The sequence below is a fragment of the Panthera onca genome, chromosome A3, assembly GCF_046562875.1.
Source record: "Panthera onca isolate mPanOnc1 chromosome A3, mPanOnc1 haplotype 2, whole genome shotgun sequence".
NCBI classification, from domain to species: Eukaryota; Metazoa; Chordata; class Mammalia; order Carnivora; family Felidae; genus Panthera; species Panthera onca.
In genome coordinates, this window is record NC_138341.1 from 136,613,396 (window position 1) to 136,635,226 (window position 21,831).

Sequence of the window (21,831 nt, forward strand, 5' to 3'; positions counted from 1 at the left end):
AAGAGAGTCATCCATGTATGCGAGTGGCAGAAAGTCTTATAACACAGGGAGCACCACTGTGTGAGACTGAAGAGAACTTCCTAAGACAGGAAAGTGGATTTTAAAGAATCAGAGCACAGCTTAAAAGACATGATCAGTTTCCATGCTCCCAGGAAAAAACGAGTAGCCGGCTTAGGGAAATTCTGTGGAATGATTCTAAACTGCAAAGAAAACAGCTGAAAATAAAAGCTCAGCACTCAGACAAAAAGAACCTACTTTCCCTGGGTCTGAAGGAACTAAATAGCTAAGACTAGAAAGAACAGCATACTAAGAAACATGAAAAAGTGACCCAAAAGGATTTGGTCAAAGAAGAAAGTTGCCAAAGCAGGCAAAGTGAAATACAGATTAAAGACAAAATACAAAGGCCGGTTGAGACAAAGGAAATAATGTCTAACCATAAAAGAACAATCGGAAATTACCTCTTAAGTATCTCATCTGCATGGTGAGATGTCCCAACACATGAACATTTTACATCACCTCTAGATATTTGGCTATCCAGGTATTAATACCACTCTGGATGATAAATGAAAATAGAAGCCTGTAAAAGCTGGATCTTCTAAGGAGCAGTGAGGAACAGACTGTATGACTGGCAGTGGAAATGTATTCTAATTACAGAGTTTTCTTAATCTGCATCTTGACAGCAATGACAAGAAAAAGATTTCCTGTAACTGCTACAAAAAGTAAACTTTCAGCCTAAAGTATGGCGCCGCTCAAACCCCTACTAGAGATGTCCTACGGAGGATTAACCTCACGTAGGAGGTAAAGGCTCCAAAGGGGATGAGCAACAGGACAGAAGATCGACTCCTGCACTCCACCTACATCTTTTCTTGAAAAATCTTGCTAAACTTGGATGCAATCATTCAAGAAATGTAGATGCTACCGTGTGCAAAACTGCTAGGCCGTTCAGGATAACAACGGATAAAACACAATCTTTAAACTCTAAGAGGTTAAAGCAGGAGGAAAAAGAACACACAGAGACAACCAGTTTTTAAAACAAAGATAAGCACCGTGAGAGAGGCACAGACGGTTGCATACACATGCTCAGAGCACCTGCGGGGCAGAGTGAAGGAGAGCCAATGGGAGGAGACGAGGGGCTGCCGGGTGCTTTCTTGCTACACCCATTTACACACCTGCCCTGCGCCTGCAGGCACGCTGGCTCGGTGGGGGCTGGTGCCAGGACAAGGTGAGGGAGTCGGGAGGTACTCACTCGCACACTGGAGACCTGAGTTAAAGAACGAGGTCTCACGAATGTTAACTCTGCAGCACTCAAGAAAGCGTCTTTCACTGTCTATGTTATTAGGTAGGCATATCGTAAGTATGCAGAAACCAAACACACTGAAAGCTCACCATTTGTTTTTGTTTCAGATCCCAGGAATCAAGTTGAGACGTTAATCTTTTCCCTGATCTTCTGTGACTTTTCACATTTTTTCTAGGAGAAGGGCTTTTATCACAAATAGCGGTATTCATGTCTTTTGACAATATGTACTTCTTCCTATAGATCAGAGATTCCTCAACTGTCTTATTTAAGAGAACGGATTTGAAAGTAGTTTCAGATTCAATACGCCAATCACTCTGCTTGGTACTTTCAGTGTTTTTCAGCTCTGAACGTTTAGGATGATTTAGTTGTTGCTGACTGTCTCTTTTGCAAACTCCTACTTCCACTTTATCTATTTCGCTATGCTGCGATGTTTTTTTCTTATGCTGCACCTTTTCTGTTTCTTCACAATTATCACCAGACGTTGAAGAGGATGATTTCTGTTTAGTAAGTTTTTTGACAATAATACCTAGTGGAAAAATAAAACATTTATCTTTAGGAACCTAATAAACTGGTAACACATAAATTTGTTAACATCCAAGATGTTTATTAGACATTTAAAGAAATGAGTATTTCCCTGAGCTCCTGTTATATACAGAAAAAACGATGTTTCACCTTGATTGAATGTATCTCCTGATGAAGTACTTGCTCTTTTGTTATTACGTAGGTTAATATTTGCTACAGGGGTCCAACATGACCATTTGGAGTTCATCTTATTTCCACAGACGTTGTCCAACACATCAGATAACCTGGAAAATAAAACAGCCTGCTTAACGTATCATAAAACATTAGCCTAGGACTCTGACCTGAGACCTTGATTTTTTTTGTATCTAGTCAATGTTTATCGATGGTCATTTGTTAATAGTCAAGTATGAAAATATTTTGGTAAGTCATGATGAAAGTTGAAATTTACTATATAACTGATGAGATTAAAAAATGTTGTTACAAAAGGTCTATTATCGCCACTATTTGATATCTACTAATATGTCTCGTATCTTACATGTACTACTGTGCATTTAAACTAGGTTAAATTTCTTGACATTCATACCTTATTCTTTTAAAAATCCCATTCATTTTGAGTCAATTTGAAAAACAGTTCTGTTGGCTGCTATGGAAAAGCAGACTATTCCCCATTGCGCAGTCATAGTAATACATGTGATGATCAGAGCTACAGCCAATCCCACCTTCTAAGAATACATGGGCCTTTTCTTTTAAATTTATTACATTAATCTAAAACAACATTCATATATGCTGAGTTACTTGATGGTTTTTGATACTTACCCAGGTTTATCTTTTTTTCCCACTGTCTGTGAGTCAGGAACAGCATCCGGCAGTTTATCTAAATAAAACCAAAATTCTGGCATTTTCAGTTTTGTATGCAGCTGGCAGGGTAAAATGGGAGTCGGTATACAATTTGATCAAGGTTCACATATTAGGAAGGAGAGACTGATGTTCTTTTAAATAGAGACTGTAGAATATTTTCCTGTAACCTCTACGTTTCTAAATGCATAAAGCCAAATGCATTCATTATGAATCTTTCTTTTTCAAATCAACGAAAGTCAGTGGAATTGAAGGAAAATATGAAAAGAATATTTTATAAATATTATAAATATTATATATAAATACATAAATTTTATAAATATATAAATATTATAAAAAGAATAAAATATTTTTTTAAAGAGAAAGTAAAATTAAATTTAAGAAGTACTTACTAAAATTTTGGCTTAGGAATTCAGTGTCCTTGTTTTCCGTCTTCTCTACAGCTTTAGCAGTTTTGATACGCTATAAAACATAGGGGACATGTTAATGTTAATTTAAACAAGGTATTATAAGAAAACAACCCTTAAAAGTCACCGTGTTAATGTTTAAAACCTTTAAAATAAATTTGCCTTGCTATTAAAAGTTGGATAGTACTTCTACTGTTTCATAAAGATGATGCCCATTCCAGGATATTGCTTATCCAAAAACACAAGAAAACCATTTTCATTGCAGACAAGGCAGAAGATTCTACAAATTTTCTGGACTCATCCAGGGCTAGTACAGTAATTCGGCTTCCATCTGTAGCCGACACTCTCTAGAATCGCCACGGCACGTCTACTGCTCTGCTGCTGCTCTCACAGCCTGCACCTATTCTGGTCTTTTCACCAACATGCCTAGAAGATTGGGAAGTTACGAAACATTAAAGGATTTGGTAAAGTTGTGGCCACTGGGCAGGCGACTTCTTGCCTACACCAAGCTTCCTTCTTTCCATAGCCACAGATACACATGTACCCAGATCAAATAAAAACCTGCCGTGACTATCAGAGAAACACACCCTACAGGCTGGGACATCGTGCCTCGTCCTGCCTGTCTCCCCTACTGAATCCGGCCAGTGGGTCTCTAAGTCGCGAGAAGAGCAGTGGGAACACGTGCTGGTGCGTTTGGTTGTCACGAGGACCGAAGGGCTCCCTGACGAAAAGGCACAGGCCTAGAACACTCAGGACCACACCACACCACTGAATGAATGACAGTGCCCGGATTAAGGAACACTTAGCCTGAAAATCGGAACAACTCCTTCTGACTCTTTTCTTAGTACCGTTGATCATTCTGCCACATACCATTTCATCTTTCTCAAACCCACACCTATTCTTTTTCACTGCAGTAACAAGGCTGTTAAGCTTTGCTGGAGAAAATTACACATATTTCTGAACTAATACATGTGACAGAATTCAGCCTTAAATTTAGAAGGCCTTCACTTTGCCTCACACCTTTACTTACTCTTCCTTCTCTCCATTATGTCTTAGTAGCTATTTCAATCTTTACAGGTCTCTGAGCCTCTCCTGCGACATAATGCAATAGAAATTCACCAAGCTCACCTGACACTTCAGAGAAAACAGACCTGTTAGGTGCTCCTCCTCATCTACAAACTTAACTTACCTGTATCTCTCATTACCTCCTACATCTCCCAGGAAATAACTTTCTTTTCCCTATTCTCTTATCTGTTGTTCTTCAAGAGCATTTCCTGGTCTTCACCCACGCCTCCAGCTCTGGGGCTAGGCACCTGCCCCTCCATTAGGTTCCTACTGCTTCCTTTATGGACAGTCTGAGAACATTTAGACAATATTATAATTATCTTATTAATCTATCTAATTTCCACAATAGACTTTGAGATACTTAAGGACACAGTCCACTTGTATTTTACATTTCTAGCAGACACTAACTTGTATAATAAACTAAAGAATGATGGCAAGTCCATTTCTCCTCCCGAATACATAAATCAAAGTTATATTGAATGGATATTCCTAAATTTTATTGGTAGCAAAATAAATAAAAGTCATAAGGACTGACTTTCAAGAACAAGAAGTCATATGTATATATACATAGATATATAGATATATATATACGGTAATATTTTAAACAAAGTGAGACACTACTTGCAAAAGAAATTAGCTCAATATGTATTTCTATAGTAAGTTGATAAAATTAATTTTTTAAAATGTGGTCAAAGTAAAATTACTTTGTCTGTACTATCTCTGCTCTTTCTTTCTTCAGATGGTCTGGATGTAAGTGATTCAGCATTATCCACCCCACTTTCGGACGTTTTAGGAATATCAGGTTTTTCTGCAGAACTCATCATGTGCAGCGGTGGTTTAACTCTTCCTCTTCGTGGTGTTGCTAAAAAGGAGGACAAAGGACTGCCGTATTTGTAGGGTTTTAAACATTACATATTGCGGGGCACCTGGGTGGCGCAGTCGATTAAGCGTCCGACTCTTGGTCTCAGCTCAGATCGTGATCTCACAGTTCATGAGTTTGAGCCCCATATGGGGCTCTGTGCTGATGGTGCAGAGCCTGCTTGGGATTCTGTTTCTCCTTCTCTCTGCCCCTACCCCGTGTGGACTCTCTCTCTCTCTCAAAATAAAATTTTTAAAATTACATATGCTATTACTGAGGCACTTTTTGGATGAGGAATGTAAAAAAGGGAGGTGCTGGGATGGGCCCAAGACTTCTGGTTTAGAAGAATAAGTGGATACAGATGCCATTTACCAAGGTAAAAAAATGGACAAAAAACTAGCAGGGAGGGTGGAAAAATCAATTTATTTGGGACCTGTTAAAATTGAGGAGTCTGTTGGATATTAGACAATTGCCCAGGAGGCAACTGGATTTTGGGAACAGAAGGTCACTATTAAATTGTCATAAGACTAATAATAAATATGACTGTTTTATAGCAGCTAGTACATAGCATTATGTTTTCATTTTTATTCAGCTCTTAGTAGGTACCAGCACTGTCTAAATGTTTCACGATATTCCTCATTGAATGAATGATTTTCATTTTGTCTTCTAAACAACTTGATGAGGTAGACACTTTAGCTCCACTTTAAGAAAAGAAAACTGGTTCTAAACTCACCTGGAGGATAATCTGTACAAAGTACACACCTGGGAGCAGGGGAACAAGCCCAAGCAGCCCGAGGGACACAATGTTTTAGCTGCTATGTTATGGCTGACTCCTGCTTAAATTACAAGTTATTAATCTGGGTATTAATATTTTGAATAATGCTTATATGTTAATACCTGTCAGACCTTTCTTCGAAATTTGAAATTTCTTGGCAATTAGAAGACGTTTGTGGTTTGTATCTTAACAATTTCCATATCTCTAACTTATCCTCTGTGTAAATTAAATCCCCAGAATATCTCTGAATTAAAAAATGCCTGCTTTAAAGATATAATAATGTCTGGGGCACCTGGGTGGCTCAGTCGGTTAAGTGTCCGACTTCAGCTCAGGTCATGATCTCGTGGTTTGTGAGTTCAAGCTCCACATCAGGCTCACTGCTGTCACCCTGTCAGCGCAGAGCCCACTTCAGATCCTCTGTCCCCCTCTCTCTGCCCCTCCCCTGCTTGTGGTCTTTCAAAAATAAAATAAACACATTAAAAAAAAGTGTGTGTGTGTGTATATATATATATATATATATATATATGTATATATATATATATATGCATATATATATATATGCAAAAAAATATGGACATATATATAAATATGTATGTTAGAAATCTTTCAAGAATATAAAACTTACATGTGTTGATTAAAAGTATTGGGCTTCTCACAGTGTATCTATCTGCACCAGGAATAATCATTGATGCTTCAGACATTTTTCTTTTGCTAGGAGTAATTACCTGAAACCATGAGAAGCAGCCACAGTAAACACACATCCTCTTTTGAAATGAACTGTCCTACAATTTTATTCATAACATTTACCTTGACTACACCCAAAAGACATATGGTATTTTATAAATGACATCATATCAAGAAATTTCTGTTTTAGGCTGACTTGAGAGGTTCTATCCTAAATATTTGGTATTGAATAGGTAGCCCAAACAAGGAATGTTGTTTTAAAAAGTATTTATAGAGGGACACTGGGTGCCTCAGTCAGTTAAGCGTCCGACTCTTGATTTCTGCTCAGGTCATGATCTCACAGTTTGTGAGTTCAAGCCCCATGTCAGGTTCTACACTGACAGCACAAAGCCTGCTTGGGATTCTCTCTCTCCCTCTCTCTCTCTGCCCCTCGCCCTGCTCGCATGCTAAGAAATAATTTTTTAAAAAGTAGTTATAAAGTATTCAGATATATGGAATACAGCACCTTTATATACCAGCTGAAAATATTTTACTGATACTGGGTGTATCTTACAACCAATGGCTCAGTTTCTTATTCTATTTCAGGGCGTGATGTTTGGATACAGACTTAGGCGAATTTGTTCGTGAATGCTTTCATAACGTTCAGCATTCCTCAAAACTTTCACATATTTTAAAAAATTGTACTAATAATCTGTGGAGACCAAACTGACTTTGGAGTAAAGGTAGCTGCAGGGATTCAGAGACTCAGCAGCACACGCACGAGCTAGTGGCTCTGATAAAGATGCACATTTTCTGACTTCATTCTAGAGTGACTGAACAGAGGGAGGCAAGCAGAGGCAAGGGCTGCAGGAACAGGAGTTTCAGGGGGCGTCATATAAAGGAGGAGATGATGAAAAACTGCAAAGAGGCAGAGGAGAACCGTGTTGTTGTTGTTGTTGTTTTTTAAAGGCACCTGCCCCTGAGACTAAAAAAAAAATACTGCAGGTATTTTAATAGGTATGTAAATGGGGTAAGAAGGAAAGGTAGAAAGGAGAGGAAAAGGGGGAATTCTAAGATCGACCAGAAAACAAACTACTGAACCAATGGATTCTTGTGCAAAGAAGGATAGTTCCTAGCGGCATAGTGAATGGGACCTGGAAAGTCACTTATTCATGTAAATGCTTCACAGTTAATTCTGAACGAAAACACAGTGGGTATTTCACAACGGTGCAATGTTTTTTAGAGAGATCTTTTCCAGAGTTTATGACTTACTGAGTTTAAGGTGGGGGTCCTAAGAATTTTAAATAACTACTCAAGGTACAACTTGGATATAAAAGGCACAGCATTGCCAAGTAGTATTCCATTGTATATATAAACCACATCTTCTTTATTCATTTGAAATCTGGCCATTTGCAGCAACGTGGATGGAACTGGAGGGTATCATGCTAAGTGAAATAAGTCAGTTAGAGAAAGACAGATATCGTATGTTTTCACCCATATGTGGATCTTGAGAAACTTAACAGAAGACCATGGGGGAAAGGGAAAAAAAAGTTACAGAGCGGGAGGGAGGCAAACCGTAAGAGACTCTTGGATACTGAGAACACACTGAGGGTTGATGGGGGAGTGGGGGAGAGGGGAAAATGGGGGATGGGCATCGAGGAGGGCACCTGTTCGGATGAACACTGGGTGTTGTATGGAAACCAATTTGACTATAAATTATATTACATAAAAAAACCAAAAGGCACAGCAAATGGCAAATGGCTTTTATAACTGAATTGTCTAAGGAAACTGACATTTCACTTAACGAAGAAACAAGATTAACGGGAAAGGACAGTAACACCAACACGTCAAAGTGTATGGGGGAGCCTGTGAGAGTTCCAGTTGTGTAAAGGTGAGAAGTCAGTAAAAATTGCAGCGGGAAAAGGTCCATGAAGGGAAGTGAAATTAATCATCAAGCCTTGCAAACGTAAGGGCCGGGGGGAGATGGGGAAAAGTGAAAAAAAAGGACACACAACATGGATGAACGTAGAGGCGCAAAAATTAGTGCGACATAAAAAAGAGGCAGAAAAGCAAGTGACTCAAAGTGGTCTTTAGAGTAAAATGAGACGCGGAAGGTCCCAGAATCGAGTCCGAGTTTAGAGGCAGGAAGGTAAACACAGAGATCACAAAGTTTCTGAGCAGAAGAATGCTACCAGGACGCCGGTATTAAGAAAAGCATGGGACACCACACGGGGTAGCTCACAGGATGAAGCAACCGTGTCCGAGAACAACGAGGGGGTGGCTGCATCAAGCCAGGTGTGCGAAGATGAGCAACAGTGAAGGGCGTGAGGAGGCAAGGACTTGAGAGATGCTGTGAAAGGACCACCGCGGGTACCTTGGTCCTAGGTGTGACAGGAGAGGAGGCTGGATTCAGGACGCCATCCAAACACTAACTGTAGCCTCACTGAAGTATGCAGACAGATGCGAATTTGAAACAAAAGATTTAAAAGAGTTTGAAGTTAGACTTTAGGAAAAGACTTGGAGGGACACACCAAAGGAAACACCAGAAGAGCGAGGCGTCACTGTGGCACTTTGAAGAGAGGTCCGGTACATTTCAAGAGTTTACACTGGGCACGTGAAGGAGCTCTGTAAGCGAGAAGGCACAGACGTGTTCAGGAGGCTGAGCCACGCTTTTAGAGCAAATCTACATCCAGAATGTAGGGAGGGAAAGTACCTCCAACGTAGTGACAGAGTAGGGAGACAATTAAAATGCTAGCAGAAATCAGAGGAGGAGAGGACAATAGGAAAGACAGGGCTGTTGGCCATGTCAAGTGTCACAGCGAGGGAAGAAGGTGGAGTGCTGGTTCTGTTGAGTGTGGCCTAGAAGGGAGTCTCCACGAGGAGGAGGAGGAGGAGGAGGAGGAGGAGGAGGAGGAGGAGGAGGAAGAGCTTACTACTTTGCTTTCTGTCCTTGTGTGAATAAAGAGACACTGCATTATGGATTTGTGTTCTGCATAAGGCCAAAAGCAAATACAAAACAGGGGATAAATGTAAAAAGTGGTAGTTACTCTCTTACACTTACACATAAACAGAATTGCTAAAGCACAATGCTTTTGTTTGCATTTGTAAAAGGCAGGGGAAAATACTCTGAAATGTTATTGATGACGACCATTAATGTAAACTCTAGATACCTTTTTCTATAATTACATACAGCAATGATTTGATCTATGCCGTTTTATAAACAACTATTTTGACACCGTATTTACCCCAAGCTGACTATTCTTTCTGTCCCCTTGATTGCTGTTTTTGATACATTTTGGAGGTTTAGCGAATTCCTTTTGGGAGTTAGGTTTTTCCTTCAAACTAATGATTTCCTCTTGCATGGGTGAGATTTGACTTTCTGGCACCAGAATCTGTTGGAGAGAATGTGGAAAAAAGTATTTCAAACTCCAAACCACACAAAGTTCTCAAAAATCACTGGATGTCTTAATCAAGCGCCTACTCATCCCACACTTGGGTCAATTCTGTCTTCCATGTACTTAGTCCTACAGATTGACCCAACAAAAAAGCATCCACGTTTCAAATGTCAACAGACATAAAACCAACTTTGGCAGTAGAGGCAGGACATATACTTCTAATTTTTAAAGTTATCAAAACTATTAATAACTATCTTCTGTACTAAAATAGTAACATACTTTAAAAATCCCATACATCTTATTGGGGCACTCTCTATGCTGAGACAAGAGATCTTTTAGCTACTCACCCTCTAACATCATACTGTCCTATTACTTATGGTTCAGCTTAGCCCAGTGATAAAAATCAAGTAAGTCAGACACATACCTGTGATCCACTTGCATCAAAAATTATATGCACAGATGTTTTGGCAACGGAAATACCTTGTTTTCTGGTAAATTCCTAAAATTAATTCAAAGAGATGTCATTTTCTCTCAGTTCCTTCTATTTTAATGCAATTATTTCCTGTTTCCTTTCAAAACTGCTGTATTATCTCAAATCATTATTTTGCGTATGTAAATACCCTTCTCAGAATACCGTAATGTCTCTTCACTAATCAGTCTTCCTAGCCTGCCATTTTGGTGAGGGTCCCTCAGAAACATAGTCTCTTTTTCTTTACCATAAATCTTTCCCACAGCTATAAACTGAATGTGTCCCCCCCAAAATTCACACATTGAAACCTAATCCCCAAGAGATGGTATTAGGAGGTGGGGCCTTTGGGAGGTGAGTGGGTTATCAGGGCAGGGCCCTCATGAATGGGATCAGTGCCCTCATGAGACCCCAAAGAGCTCCTTCACCCCCTTCTGCCATGTGAGGACACAGCGAGAAGATAGCCACTGTGAACCAGGAAGTGGGCCCTTACCAGAAAATAAGTCTGCTAGCACCTGATCTTGGACTTCTAGCCTCCAGAACTAGGAGAAGTCAATGTGTGTCACTGAAACCACCAAGTGTATGGTATTTTTGTTACTGCAGCCTGCACAGACTAAGACATGCATTACCCAAGCTTGTCAACGGGATATCTCCCTCAAACTTAACATGAATTGTCACCTTACGAACTCATGATGTCTTCCACAATTCTAGAAAGCACCTTATCTAAATTACACCCATCGATTTCCAAAGCCATATCAAGCCCCATCTCCAAAGCCTTTCCTTTAAGTCTCTTAACAAGCATTCTTCTTTCCTCAACTTCTATACCCTATTTTCCCTATGCCACTCATTCACTTCTTCTGGGGTACAGTCTGTAATTCTCACAACGTTTACTATCGTAAAAACAGGGTTTTGTCTCAATTCACTTTTTAAACACCTAGCAGGAATTTTGTCAGATGTTTTGAGTACTGCAGCTTATTTTGTGATCTGAGATTCTAAACAGGTGTCTCAAGGATACAACTAACAATCTGATGGCTATTCCACATTACAAATTTTAAAAACTAAAATCTACATGTCATTTTAAGAATTCTAGGGAAAAAAATCAATGAAACTTATAGCCCCAAATAACTAAAAGTTTCCAGAATTATGAAAATAAATATTTATTTAAAAGAATTTGATGAAAGTATGTATTAAAAAGAATTAAAACACTTACCCTGTATTTATTTGCACCCCAAATTTTTTGTGTCACACTAGCAATTTCCAATGATGCATCAAAATACAGAAGCAATTCTTTCCCTTCTCTTTTACTAATTTTTACTATATTTTTCAAGATTATGGTCAGTAGCTTCTTCGATTCTCTCACTGCACATAGACAAATCATACTGATTAGTTTACATTCATTTCTATGCTGCCACTCTATAGGTACAGTATAAATAAGAAAGTCATGCAGCATATTCATTAAATCGAAATAATATTAACTTCTGGATCTAACAATATTTAATTAATTCTGGGACTAACTATCTATGCAAACAAATCAATTCAATTTATTTTTCCGAGTCTTCTGATCGATGAATTACAGGCTAATAACTAATAAGCTAAAGCCATAAATATGTTTTGGACACTCACAGGTTCTTAGTAAATATTTCTGGAACACATCTAAGGGAACTATTTGCTTAACTTAAAAGAGGCAAACAAAATAACTTCAGTTCCATACATAAATAAGTATATTTTTAGGCAAAAGCATCTATTCAAACATTTCTGTTAAATCCAGTTGTTACAAACAAGTTGACAGTCAACAACGGTCAAACAACTTGAGTGCCAGGAAACTGAAGAAGAATACGGTGCAATTCCTCATGAATTCACTGATCCAGTGAAAACAGTTAGTGCCAGTTTGTAAGAGGGATTTACGTCCCTTCGGAATCACTTGGCATCCAATTCAAGTGCCTGTACTATGGACTACAGGCCACCAGGGTCCTGTCCTACTCTGCCAGTGCTCCTGTTGACTGGCAAGTCGTCACACCTGCCCCCAGTGTACACTTTGGGGCAGGAGGAAAACACCCTGATGGAAATGGAGCACACCATGTAGAAAAATTTCTCTGCATCAGGGAAAGCTCTACTGGCTACTCCATGACCTAACCCACGGGATAACTGTCTCCATTGGCTATAAAATTCTGATTCCTATGAGGCTTACTCAAGCAGAATATGGGTTGTTTTTGCAACGATATGGTCATGAGAGCTTCCAGAGTAACATCTGTCACGGTAATAAGAATTATTAATTGCTTGAAGACAGTGGTGACAGTCTCTAATTTAAAGAGTGCGGTGGTTTTATTTTGGGAAAAAAAGTCATGTGTGTCAACAGGAACAGGTATTCAGACTTTAGAGATGAAAGTTTGGTGACTTTGAAGACAATAATGTTTTGAATGCTGATGATGAATATTAGAAAATTTATAATCCTGATGTATATTTTTGCTGATTATTGTATCGCTCTGATCTGATTTTTTTCTGCAGCTTGCTATGAACTAGTAAATGAAACATTTACTTCGCTGCTTACCTAACCATGGTATTAGAAACTACTTCAAATGTTGCTGAATGCTTTGTGCCTTTATGTGCAAAGTATCCTCCACATATATTGTAACTATATAAGAATTAGTTGATATTTGTTATCTTTTATTGTCAGCTTTGTTGAAACTTCTGGTATTTCCTTTGACTGCGTGGACTATGTCATGGCTTGTTTTTAATTAGCAATATTACTGAGATATCAGAAAAGTCATTTTATTGCTTGCTAAAGAATCCAAGTATTTACAGATAAACATATTTGGACCTTATGTTATCTACATACCCATAGGAGATTCCAATACACTATAGGTACATGAATATAATAATATGCTTTCTCCTGCAAAGGCATTTAAAAAATTTTTAAGATCGTCCATGGAGACTAAATAAATAAAAATTCTTACATATTATATACAAAAGGGTCTAACTGCATGCACCCCATTGTGTTGCCTCCTCATCCCCTAGTCTGCAAGTATACTAACTGATCTCCAGGTTTTGCTTTTTTTTTGTTTTTTTTTTTTGTTTTTTTTTTACTTCCATGGGTGCCATTCATGTAAAAATTCGGTCTTGCCTGCTCCATACAGGTTACATTAGATTACCACATTATTATGAAGGATATTAAAGGATACAAACAAACAGCCAGGTGGAGAGATAAGTAGCGTGAGGTCTGGAAGGGTCCAGAGACAGGAGCTCCTATCCCTGTGAATTTTAGGTTGTACCACCGTCCTGGCACAATGATACATTCTTATTCACCAATCAGGAAGCCCCCCCAAAACACTTTTAATCCACATATAAAGAACTTAATGTTTTTTATAAAAGTATCCTCGTAAAATCAGGATGAGTTTTATATCGGAAAATCTTAAAAATCAGCTTCAAGTTATGCTATTAAAACAATGAAAATAACTTTTTTTTGCCCAATTATGTGCAGCTACACTTGGCAAGATGCAAGACAGAACCGCATTAAGAAGTGGCAGCAGTGATTGGCGTGAAAATAGAGGAGAGAGAAGAAATTCAAAAGATTTTAAGAGACAGTAAAAAATGGATGTGGAAAAAGATCAGTTAAGGGAAGGAAACGATCAAGAGTGGCTTCTGTATGGGGCGGGGGGAGCTGGAAGGTTATCCTACCATTTGTCAAAACAGGAAATAAAGAAGGAGTTTGGTGGGATAGAATCGTGAGTTTAGTTTTATTTTTATCAATTTTAAGGTTATTTAAATTCAAGTTAGTTAACACACAGTGTAACGTTGGTTTCAGTGATTCATCACTTACATATAACACCAATTGGTCAACACAACAGTGCCCGCCTTAATGCCCATCCCCCATTTAGCCCATCCGCTCACCTACTTCCCCTCCAGCAACCCTCAGTTTGTTCTCTGTATTTAAGAGCCTCTGGGGGCGCCTGGGTGGCTCAGTCGGTTAAGTGTCCGACTTCGGCTCAGGTCATGATCTCACGGTTCGTGGGTTCAAGCCCCGTGTCGGGCTCTGGGCTGACCGCTCAGAGCCTGGACCCCGCTTCAGATTCTGTGTCTCCCTCTGTCTGCCCCTCCACCGCTTGCACTCTGTCTCTTGCATCGTCTCAAAAATAAATAAACACTTTAAAAAAAAAAAAAAAGAGCCTCTGGTGGCTTACCCCCGTCTCTGCTTTTATCTTAGTTTTTCTTCCCTTCCCCTACGTTCATCTGTTGCGTTTCTTAAATTCCACATATGAGTGAGTTAGGGTTAGGGTTGTTTGTCTGACTTATTTTGTTTAGCATAATACATTCTAGTTCCATCCATGTTGTTGCAAATGGCAAGATTTCATTCTTTTTGATGCTGAGTAATATTCCATTGTGTGTGTGTGTGTGTGTGTGTGTGTACCACATTTTCTTTATCCATACATTGGTCAATGGACATGTGGGCTCTTTCCATAATTTGGCTATTGTTGACAGTGCTGCTATAAACATCGGGGTGCATGTGCCCCTTCAAATCAGCATTTTTGTATCCTTTGGATAAATGCCTACTAGTGTATTCCTAGGTCTTAGGGTAGTTCTATTTTTAATTGAGTTTAGTTTTAGACGTGGGTTTAGATATTTGAGACATCTGCAAACATATAAAGGTGGGATAGTTTATTGCTCACATCTCTATCTAGAGCTTAGTTAAGAAATTAGGAAAAAAGATTCAAAAATCAAAGTGTAGTCAACAGTGTCAAATGTAAGGGAAGGGTCAGTACGAGGACTGCAAGTGTGCAAACTGATACTAATAATAAAGTTTATTATTTGGACATCTAAAATTCAGTGGAGTGGGACAGAAAACAGAATGTAGTAAGAGCAGGACTGAAAAGCAGGAGAAAAAAGATTTAGTAAAAACTCTCAAAGTTAGCTATAAATGGAAAAAGAGTGAGAGGGCTAGAGGAAGACAGAGGATCCAAGTAGGCTTTTTGTTTGAAAATACAGTAACATATGTATCATAAAAATATGGGTACCATAAAAATATAAGATGTGAGGGGCACCTGGGTGGCTCAGTCCATTAAATGTGCAACTCTTGATCTTGGCTCAGGTCATGATCTTACTCATATTGCAAAGTTTCTGACACACGCAAAACCAAAACAACAACGACAGACAGACAAAGAACTTTTTTGTACAACTGACAGCAATGGCACAAAAGCCAGGAAAGCAAAAATGGAAGTATACTGTTACGGAGTTCCCATGCTACACATAAGAGGGCATAATATTACACACTATCAAGCTAAAGATGTATAAAATAAACCCCAAATCAACCATTGAAGGGGGTATAAAGCCAACAAAAGAGACATAATAAAATCACTGGAAAAATCAATTAATACAAAAGAAGAAAGAGAGAAAAACAAACATGGCAGAAGGAGTGGTAGGGAGAAAAAACAAGAGCTAGCTGGTAAATTTAAAGCGTATTCAGAATCACATCAAACACCGTAACTCAAAGGCAGACATTGTCAAATTACACTTAAAAAACAATGCCTTTAGTATATGATGCCTACAAGTAACCATAGACAAAAATGAGTTAAAAATAAAGAAATATATGCCATGCCATAATTAACCAACAGAAAGCTGGAGAAGGTATCTTAATATTAAAGTAGATTACAGAGCAAAGAATTTAACTACAGGAAGAACAGGGTCATTTCATAAAGATCAAGGGGTCAATTTAACAAGAAAAGATTCTACTACATGTTTGTGCAACTAATCGTAGAGAGTGAAAATACCTGAAGCAAAAAATGATAGAACTCAACAGGAAAAAAATCACAATTACAATGGTGACTTCCATACCCCCCTCTCAGTAACACAGGACAAGCGGATGAACAGGATATGTAAGACTCAAACAACATTGTCAACCCACCCTCCCACCCAACCATAGAATGCCCATTCCTTTCAAGTGCACACAGAAGATTTATCATTACAGACCACATGCTGGGTCATAAAATAAGTGTCAAGATTTTTAAAAGGATTCTCAAATCATACAAAGTATGCCCTCTAATAACAATGAAATAGTTATCTCTGAAATCCCAAATACATGGAATCTACATAAAAAATTTCTAAATAAAACTATGGGTCAAAAAAGAAATCAAAAGAAAAATCTTAATCAGATTAATGAAAATGGAAATACAACATATGGTAATTTGCAGGATGCTGCTAGGAAGTACTCGGGGAGAATTTAAAGCTGTAAATTGTAAATGGCAGGACACCTGGTTGGCTCAGTTAGTCGGTTGAGCGTCTGACTCTTGGTCTTGGCTCAGGTCATCTTCCCAGGGTCGTGAGATTGAGCCCTGTGTCTAGCTCCACATTGGGCCCCTGCATCAGGCTCTGCACTGAGCATGGAGCCTGCTTGGGATTCTCTCTCTCTCTTCCTCTGCCCCTCTCCCCTCCTCTCTAAAATAAAACATAAATAAAAATTTTAAAAGCATCTTCATAAAGTACAATACAATAAAGCTGAAATGGCTATACTAGAAGAATAAACAGTCTCAGATCAATGACTTCAGCTTCCACCCTGAGACACCAGAAACAGAAAGGCAAATTAAAACCAAAGTAAGCTGAAAATAAAGAAACAATAAACATGAGAGCAGAGGTCAGCAAGATTGAAAACAGGAAAACAAAAGAGAAAAATCAATAAAACCAAGGGCTGGTTCTTTGACAATATCAATAAATCGATATTCTCCTTTCATCAGACTGATCAGGAAAAAAAGATACAAGTTATGAACATCAGAAGTGACAGACAGGCCATCATTATAGTCTACAGACAGTAAGGACAGGAAGGGGCCACAATAAACCACTTAATACCAATAAATCTGACAATATGGATGAAATGGAGAGATTACGAGACGCAAATTATCAGTTTACTCAGGAAGAAATAGGTAACATGAAAAACCCCTTAGTTATTAAATAAACTGAATTTGTGGTTAAGAGCCTTCAAACAAAGAAAGGTGCAAATACTAGCAAGTAGTTAAGAAAGAAACAATACCAATTTTACACACATTCTTGTAGAAAACTGAAAACTATGCAGTGCCTGGGTGGCTCAGTCGGTCAAGTGTCCAGCTCCGGATTTTGGCTCAGGCCATGATCTTGCAGTTCGTGAGCTCAAGCCCCATACCGGGCAGGCTCTGTGCCAGCAGCACGGAGCCTGCTTGGGATTCTCTCTCTCTCTCTCTCTCTCTCTCTCTCTCTCTCTCTGCTTGTGCCCACTCTCAAAATAAATAAACTTAAAAAAGAAACCTGAAGACTATGGAAAACTTGCCAATTCATTCCGTGAGGCTAGTAACACTGCCTGCACTCTGCCACAGAAAGACATAGACCTAGCATACAGAACATCAAATTCCTGCCCGACTTCTGGGAATCAGTGCCAATGATACAGAAAAGGAGAATACATACCGAAACCAAGTGGGGTTTATCCCTAGAATGCAAAGTTAGTCTAACATTGGAAAATCAATGTATTTCTATTAGGAACCTAACAAGAGAAACCATATATTACATCAACACATGCAGGAAAAGCATTTCCCCAAATCCAACATTCTTTATTATCAAGGAGGGCTCTCAGCAGCTTAGGAATAAAAGAGAATTTCCTCAGTCTGATAGAGGGTACACATGAAAAAGTGTCACCGTAAATAGGTCATAGTGAAAAAAAAAATGCTTTCCCCTTAACATCAGAAACTAGGTCAAGACATAGGCTCCCATCACTTCTACTCAACATGGTACTGAAGGTTCCCGGCAGCGTAATACGGCAAGGAGGGAAGACTGACCCTACGGAGTGTCGTCAAGGATGTGGACAACTGGAACTCTCACACACTGGTGGTAAAAATGTAAAATGATAAAACTGCTCTGGACAAGTCTAAAAGTTTCTGAAAAAGGTAAACCTATACCTGTGCTTTTGATCACACTCCCTGATATTTATCCAGGAGAAATAAAAGCATATATATAATCACACATACATGAAGATAATTATACATGAATATTTTCAGTGGCATTTTATAATAGCTGGAAACAGGGAACACTCCAGATAGTCATCAACAGGGGAATGGGCGGAACAAACTGAAGTAAAACCATACACTGGAATACCATTCAGCAATAAAAAGGATTAAACTCTTGATACATATGATGTGGCTAAATAAAAAATACAAATGTATATACAAAATATGTCCTATATAAATGTATATATTATGTGTAATATATGTCATGTAAAATATGTAGAATATATACTTCTACATGTATATTTTGTATATTATATATTACGTAGACAGTATAAATACATCACATACTGATACAAGTATGTATGTATACACATATGCATTACTAAAAGAAAGTAGCCAGAAAAAATTGCTACATGCTGTATAATTCTATTTATAGAGACTGCAGAAAACGTAAACTTATCCAAGGTACAGAAAACATCAGTGATTTCCTGGGGATAGAGTAGGAGATGGGATGAACAGATCAAAAGGAGCATAGGGGTGCCTGGGTGGCTCAGTGGGTTGAGTGTCTGACACTTGATTTTGGCTCAGGTCACGATCCCAGGGTCACGGGATCAAGCCCTGTTTTGGGCTCCACACTGTGTGTAGAGCCTGCTTGAGATTCTCTCTTTCCCTCTGCCCTTCTCCCGTGCTCATGCTTTATTTCTCTCTCTAAAAATTAAAAATTAATAAATCTTTTTTTTTTTAACGTTTATTTATTTTTGAGGCAGAGAGAGACAGAGCGTGAACGGGGGAGGGTCAGAGAGAGAGGGAGACACAGAATCGGAAGCAGGCTCCAGGCTCTGAGCCATCAGCCCAGAGCCCGACGCGGGGCTCGAACTCACAGACCGCGAGATCGTGACCTGAGCTGAAGTCGGACGCTCAACCGACGGAGCCACCCGGGCGCCCCTAAAAATTAAAAATTAAAAAAAAAAGGAGCATAAAGAACATTTAGGGAGACTGGATATATTTACTAACTTGAATACCCTAATGGTTTCAATGTGTGTTTATACATGTGAAGACTCACCAGCTTCCTCAACCCGATGGAAGTTTATCTACAAAAACCTTCAGCTAACGTCATGCTTAGTGGTCAAATACTCAATATTCTTCCTTAAGCAAAGATGATGAAGAAAGCAAAGATGATGAAGAAAGCAAAGATGACCACTTTTACCACTTCTATTCAATATTGTACTAGAAGTTCTAGCCATTGCAATAATGCAAAGGGAGGAATAAAGGAAGGGAGGGAGGGGAGAATAAAAGAAGGATAAAGAAAGAAAGGGAGGGAGGAATGGAGGAAGAGAGGAATAAAGGAAGGAAGTTAGTTAAGGAAGGGCCTTAGAATCAGAAGTAAAACCCTATCTATCTGCAGATACCATGACCGACTACCTAGAATAACCTCAGGAATCCACATTACAACCACTGGAACTAAATAGTGACTTTGGCAAGATTGTAGGATACGAGGTAAGTGTTGCAAAATCAGTTATATTTTTATATACTAATAGGAAATATTTGGAAAATGAAATTAAAGATTCATTCCATTTATAATCATATAAGGTAAGATTGAAGACTCAGGAATAAGTTCATCAAGGGGTGTGTAAGATTTCCACACTGAAAACTACAAAGCGCTGTGGAGCGAAATTAAAGACCCGAATAAATGTAAAGATATACCACGTTTGTGGACTGAAATACGTACTATTGTCACAATGTTGCCTCTCCCCCTCTCAAACTACAATCGCAATCATACATCCAGCAGGCTTTTTGTAGCAAGTAGTAGGTCAACTCTAAAAGTTATATGGAAATACAAAAGATCTAGAATTTCCTGAAAAAAAAAAAAAACCCCACAATTTTAGAAGACTTGTACTACCCAATTTCAAGACTAACTAAAAATCTACAGTAATTAAAACAGTGTGGGACTGGCATAGTGAACGGAAAATAGATCCGTGAGATGGAGTACAGCTTTAAGAAATAAGATGTGAACTTCTATCAGTCATCTGACTTTCAAGAAGGGAATCAATGACATCCAGTGGGGAAAGGAAAGCCTTTTCATCAAATAGTCCTAGAAGTAACTGCATGTCCATAGAAAAATAAAAATGAACCTCAACTCCTGTATCATACCAGAACCAAATATTAATTTGTAATGGATCATAATCCTAAACATAAAAGCTAAAACCACGAAGTTCTGACAGAAAAACAAAAGTTCTTTATGATTTGGTAGTAGGCAAAAGTTACATAAAGCAAAAGCACAAATGAAAAAAGTGATAAAGTGGACTGTAAACTTAAAGACTTCTGCTCATTAAAGACACCATTAACAAACTTAAAAAGCAAGACACAGATGGGGAGAGAATACACATATGTATCTATCAAAGGATTATTGGATTGGTATGCACAATATTTGTAAGAATCCAAAAACTTAATATAAAAAAAGACAGCCCAGTAAAAAAAAGGACAAAATATTTAAACAGATACGTCACAAAGGAATATATATGAATGACAACCAAGCACATGTAAAAGTGCTCGAAGTCCGGAATTGTGATGCCTACAGCTTTGGTTTTCTTTTTCCACATCACTTTGGCTATTCGGGGTCTTTTGCAATTTCATCCAAATTTTAGAATTGTTTGTTGCAGCTCTGTGAAGAATGCTGGTAATATTTTGATAGGGATTTCACTGAATGTGTACATTGCTTCGGGTAGTACTGACATTTTAACAATAATTGTTCTTCCAATCCATGAGCATGGAATGTTTTTCCATTTCTTTGTGTCTTCTTCAATTTCTTTCACAAGCTTTCTATAGTTTTCAGCATACAGATCTTTTAGCTCTTCAACTAGGTTTACTCCTACGTGTTTTATGGGTTTTGGTGCAACTGTAAATGGGACTGATTCCTTGATTTGTCTTTCTGCTGTTTCATAAGTGGTATATAGAAATACAACTGATTTCTTCCTGCACATTGATCTCATATCCTGCTACTCTGCTGAATTCATGTATCAGTATCAGCAGTTTTTTGGTGGAGGCTTTTGGGTTTTCCACGTAGAGTATCAGACTTCAAGCTATACTACAAGACTGTAATCAAGATACTATGGTACTGGCACAAAAACAGACACATAGATCAACGGAAGAGAATACAGAACCCAGAAATGGACCCACCAAGGTACGGCCAACTAATCTTTGACAAATCAGGAAAGAGTATCCAATGGAAAAAGACAGTCTCTTCAGCAAGTGGTACCAGGAAAACTGGACAGCGACATGCAGAAGAATGAACCTGGACCACTTTCTTACACCACGCACAAAAATAAACTCAAAATGGATAAAAAACCTAAATGTTAGACAGGAAACCATCAAAATTCTAGAGGAGAAAACAAACAACAAACTCTTTGACCTTAGCTACAGCAACTTCTTACTAGACACGTCTCTGGAGGCAAGGGAAACAAAAGCAAAAATGAACTATTGGGACCTCATCGAGATAAAAAGCTTCTGCACAGTAAAGGAAACAACAAAACTAAAAGGCAACTGACAGAATGGGAGAAGATATTTGCAAA

General features: G+C 38.5%; 1 protein-coding gene across 5 annotated transcripts in view; it reads right to left on the minus strand.

Annotated features, from left to right (window-relative positions):
• The window catches only part of SYCP2 (synaptonemal complex protein 2), a 67,375-nt gene that overhangs the window by 30,035 nt on the left and 15,509 nt on the right, over positions 1-21,831 (minus strand). For 3 of the 5 annotated variants that reach the window (XM_078443890.2, XM_078443894.2, XM_078443897.2), the window contains exons 11-19: positions 11,515-11,663; positions 10,263-10,337; positions 9,689-9,835; positions 6,406-6,505; positions 4,851-5,008; positions 3,067-3,136; positions 2,636-2,711; positions 1,970-2,103; positions 1,387-1,823 (exon numbers count right to left, since the gene is read on the minus strand). In XM_078443890.2, the coding sequence (XP_078300016.2) occupies positions 1,387-1,823; positions 1,970-2,103; positions 2,636-2,711; positions 3,067-3,136; positions 4,851-5,008; positions 6,406-6,505; positions 9,689-9,835; positions 10,263-10,337; positions 11,515-11,663 (1,346 nt within the window). The remainder of the gene's footprint in view (positions 1-1,386; positions 1,824-1,969; positions 2,104-2,635; positions 2,712-3,066; positions 3,137-4,850; positions 5,009-6,405; positions 6,506-9,688; positions 9,836-10,262; positions 10,338-11,514; positions 11,664-21,831) is intronic. The other 2 variants (XM_078443896.2, XM_078443895.2) reach the window with 1 other exon arrangement.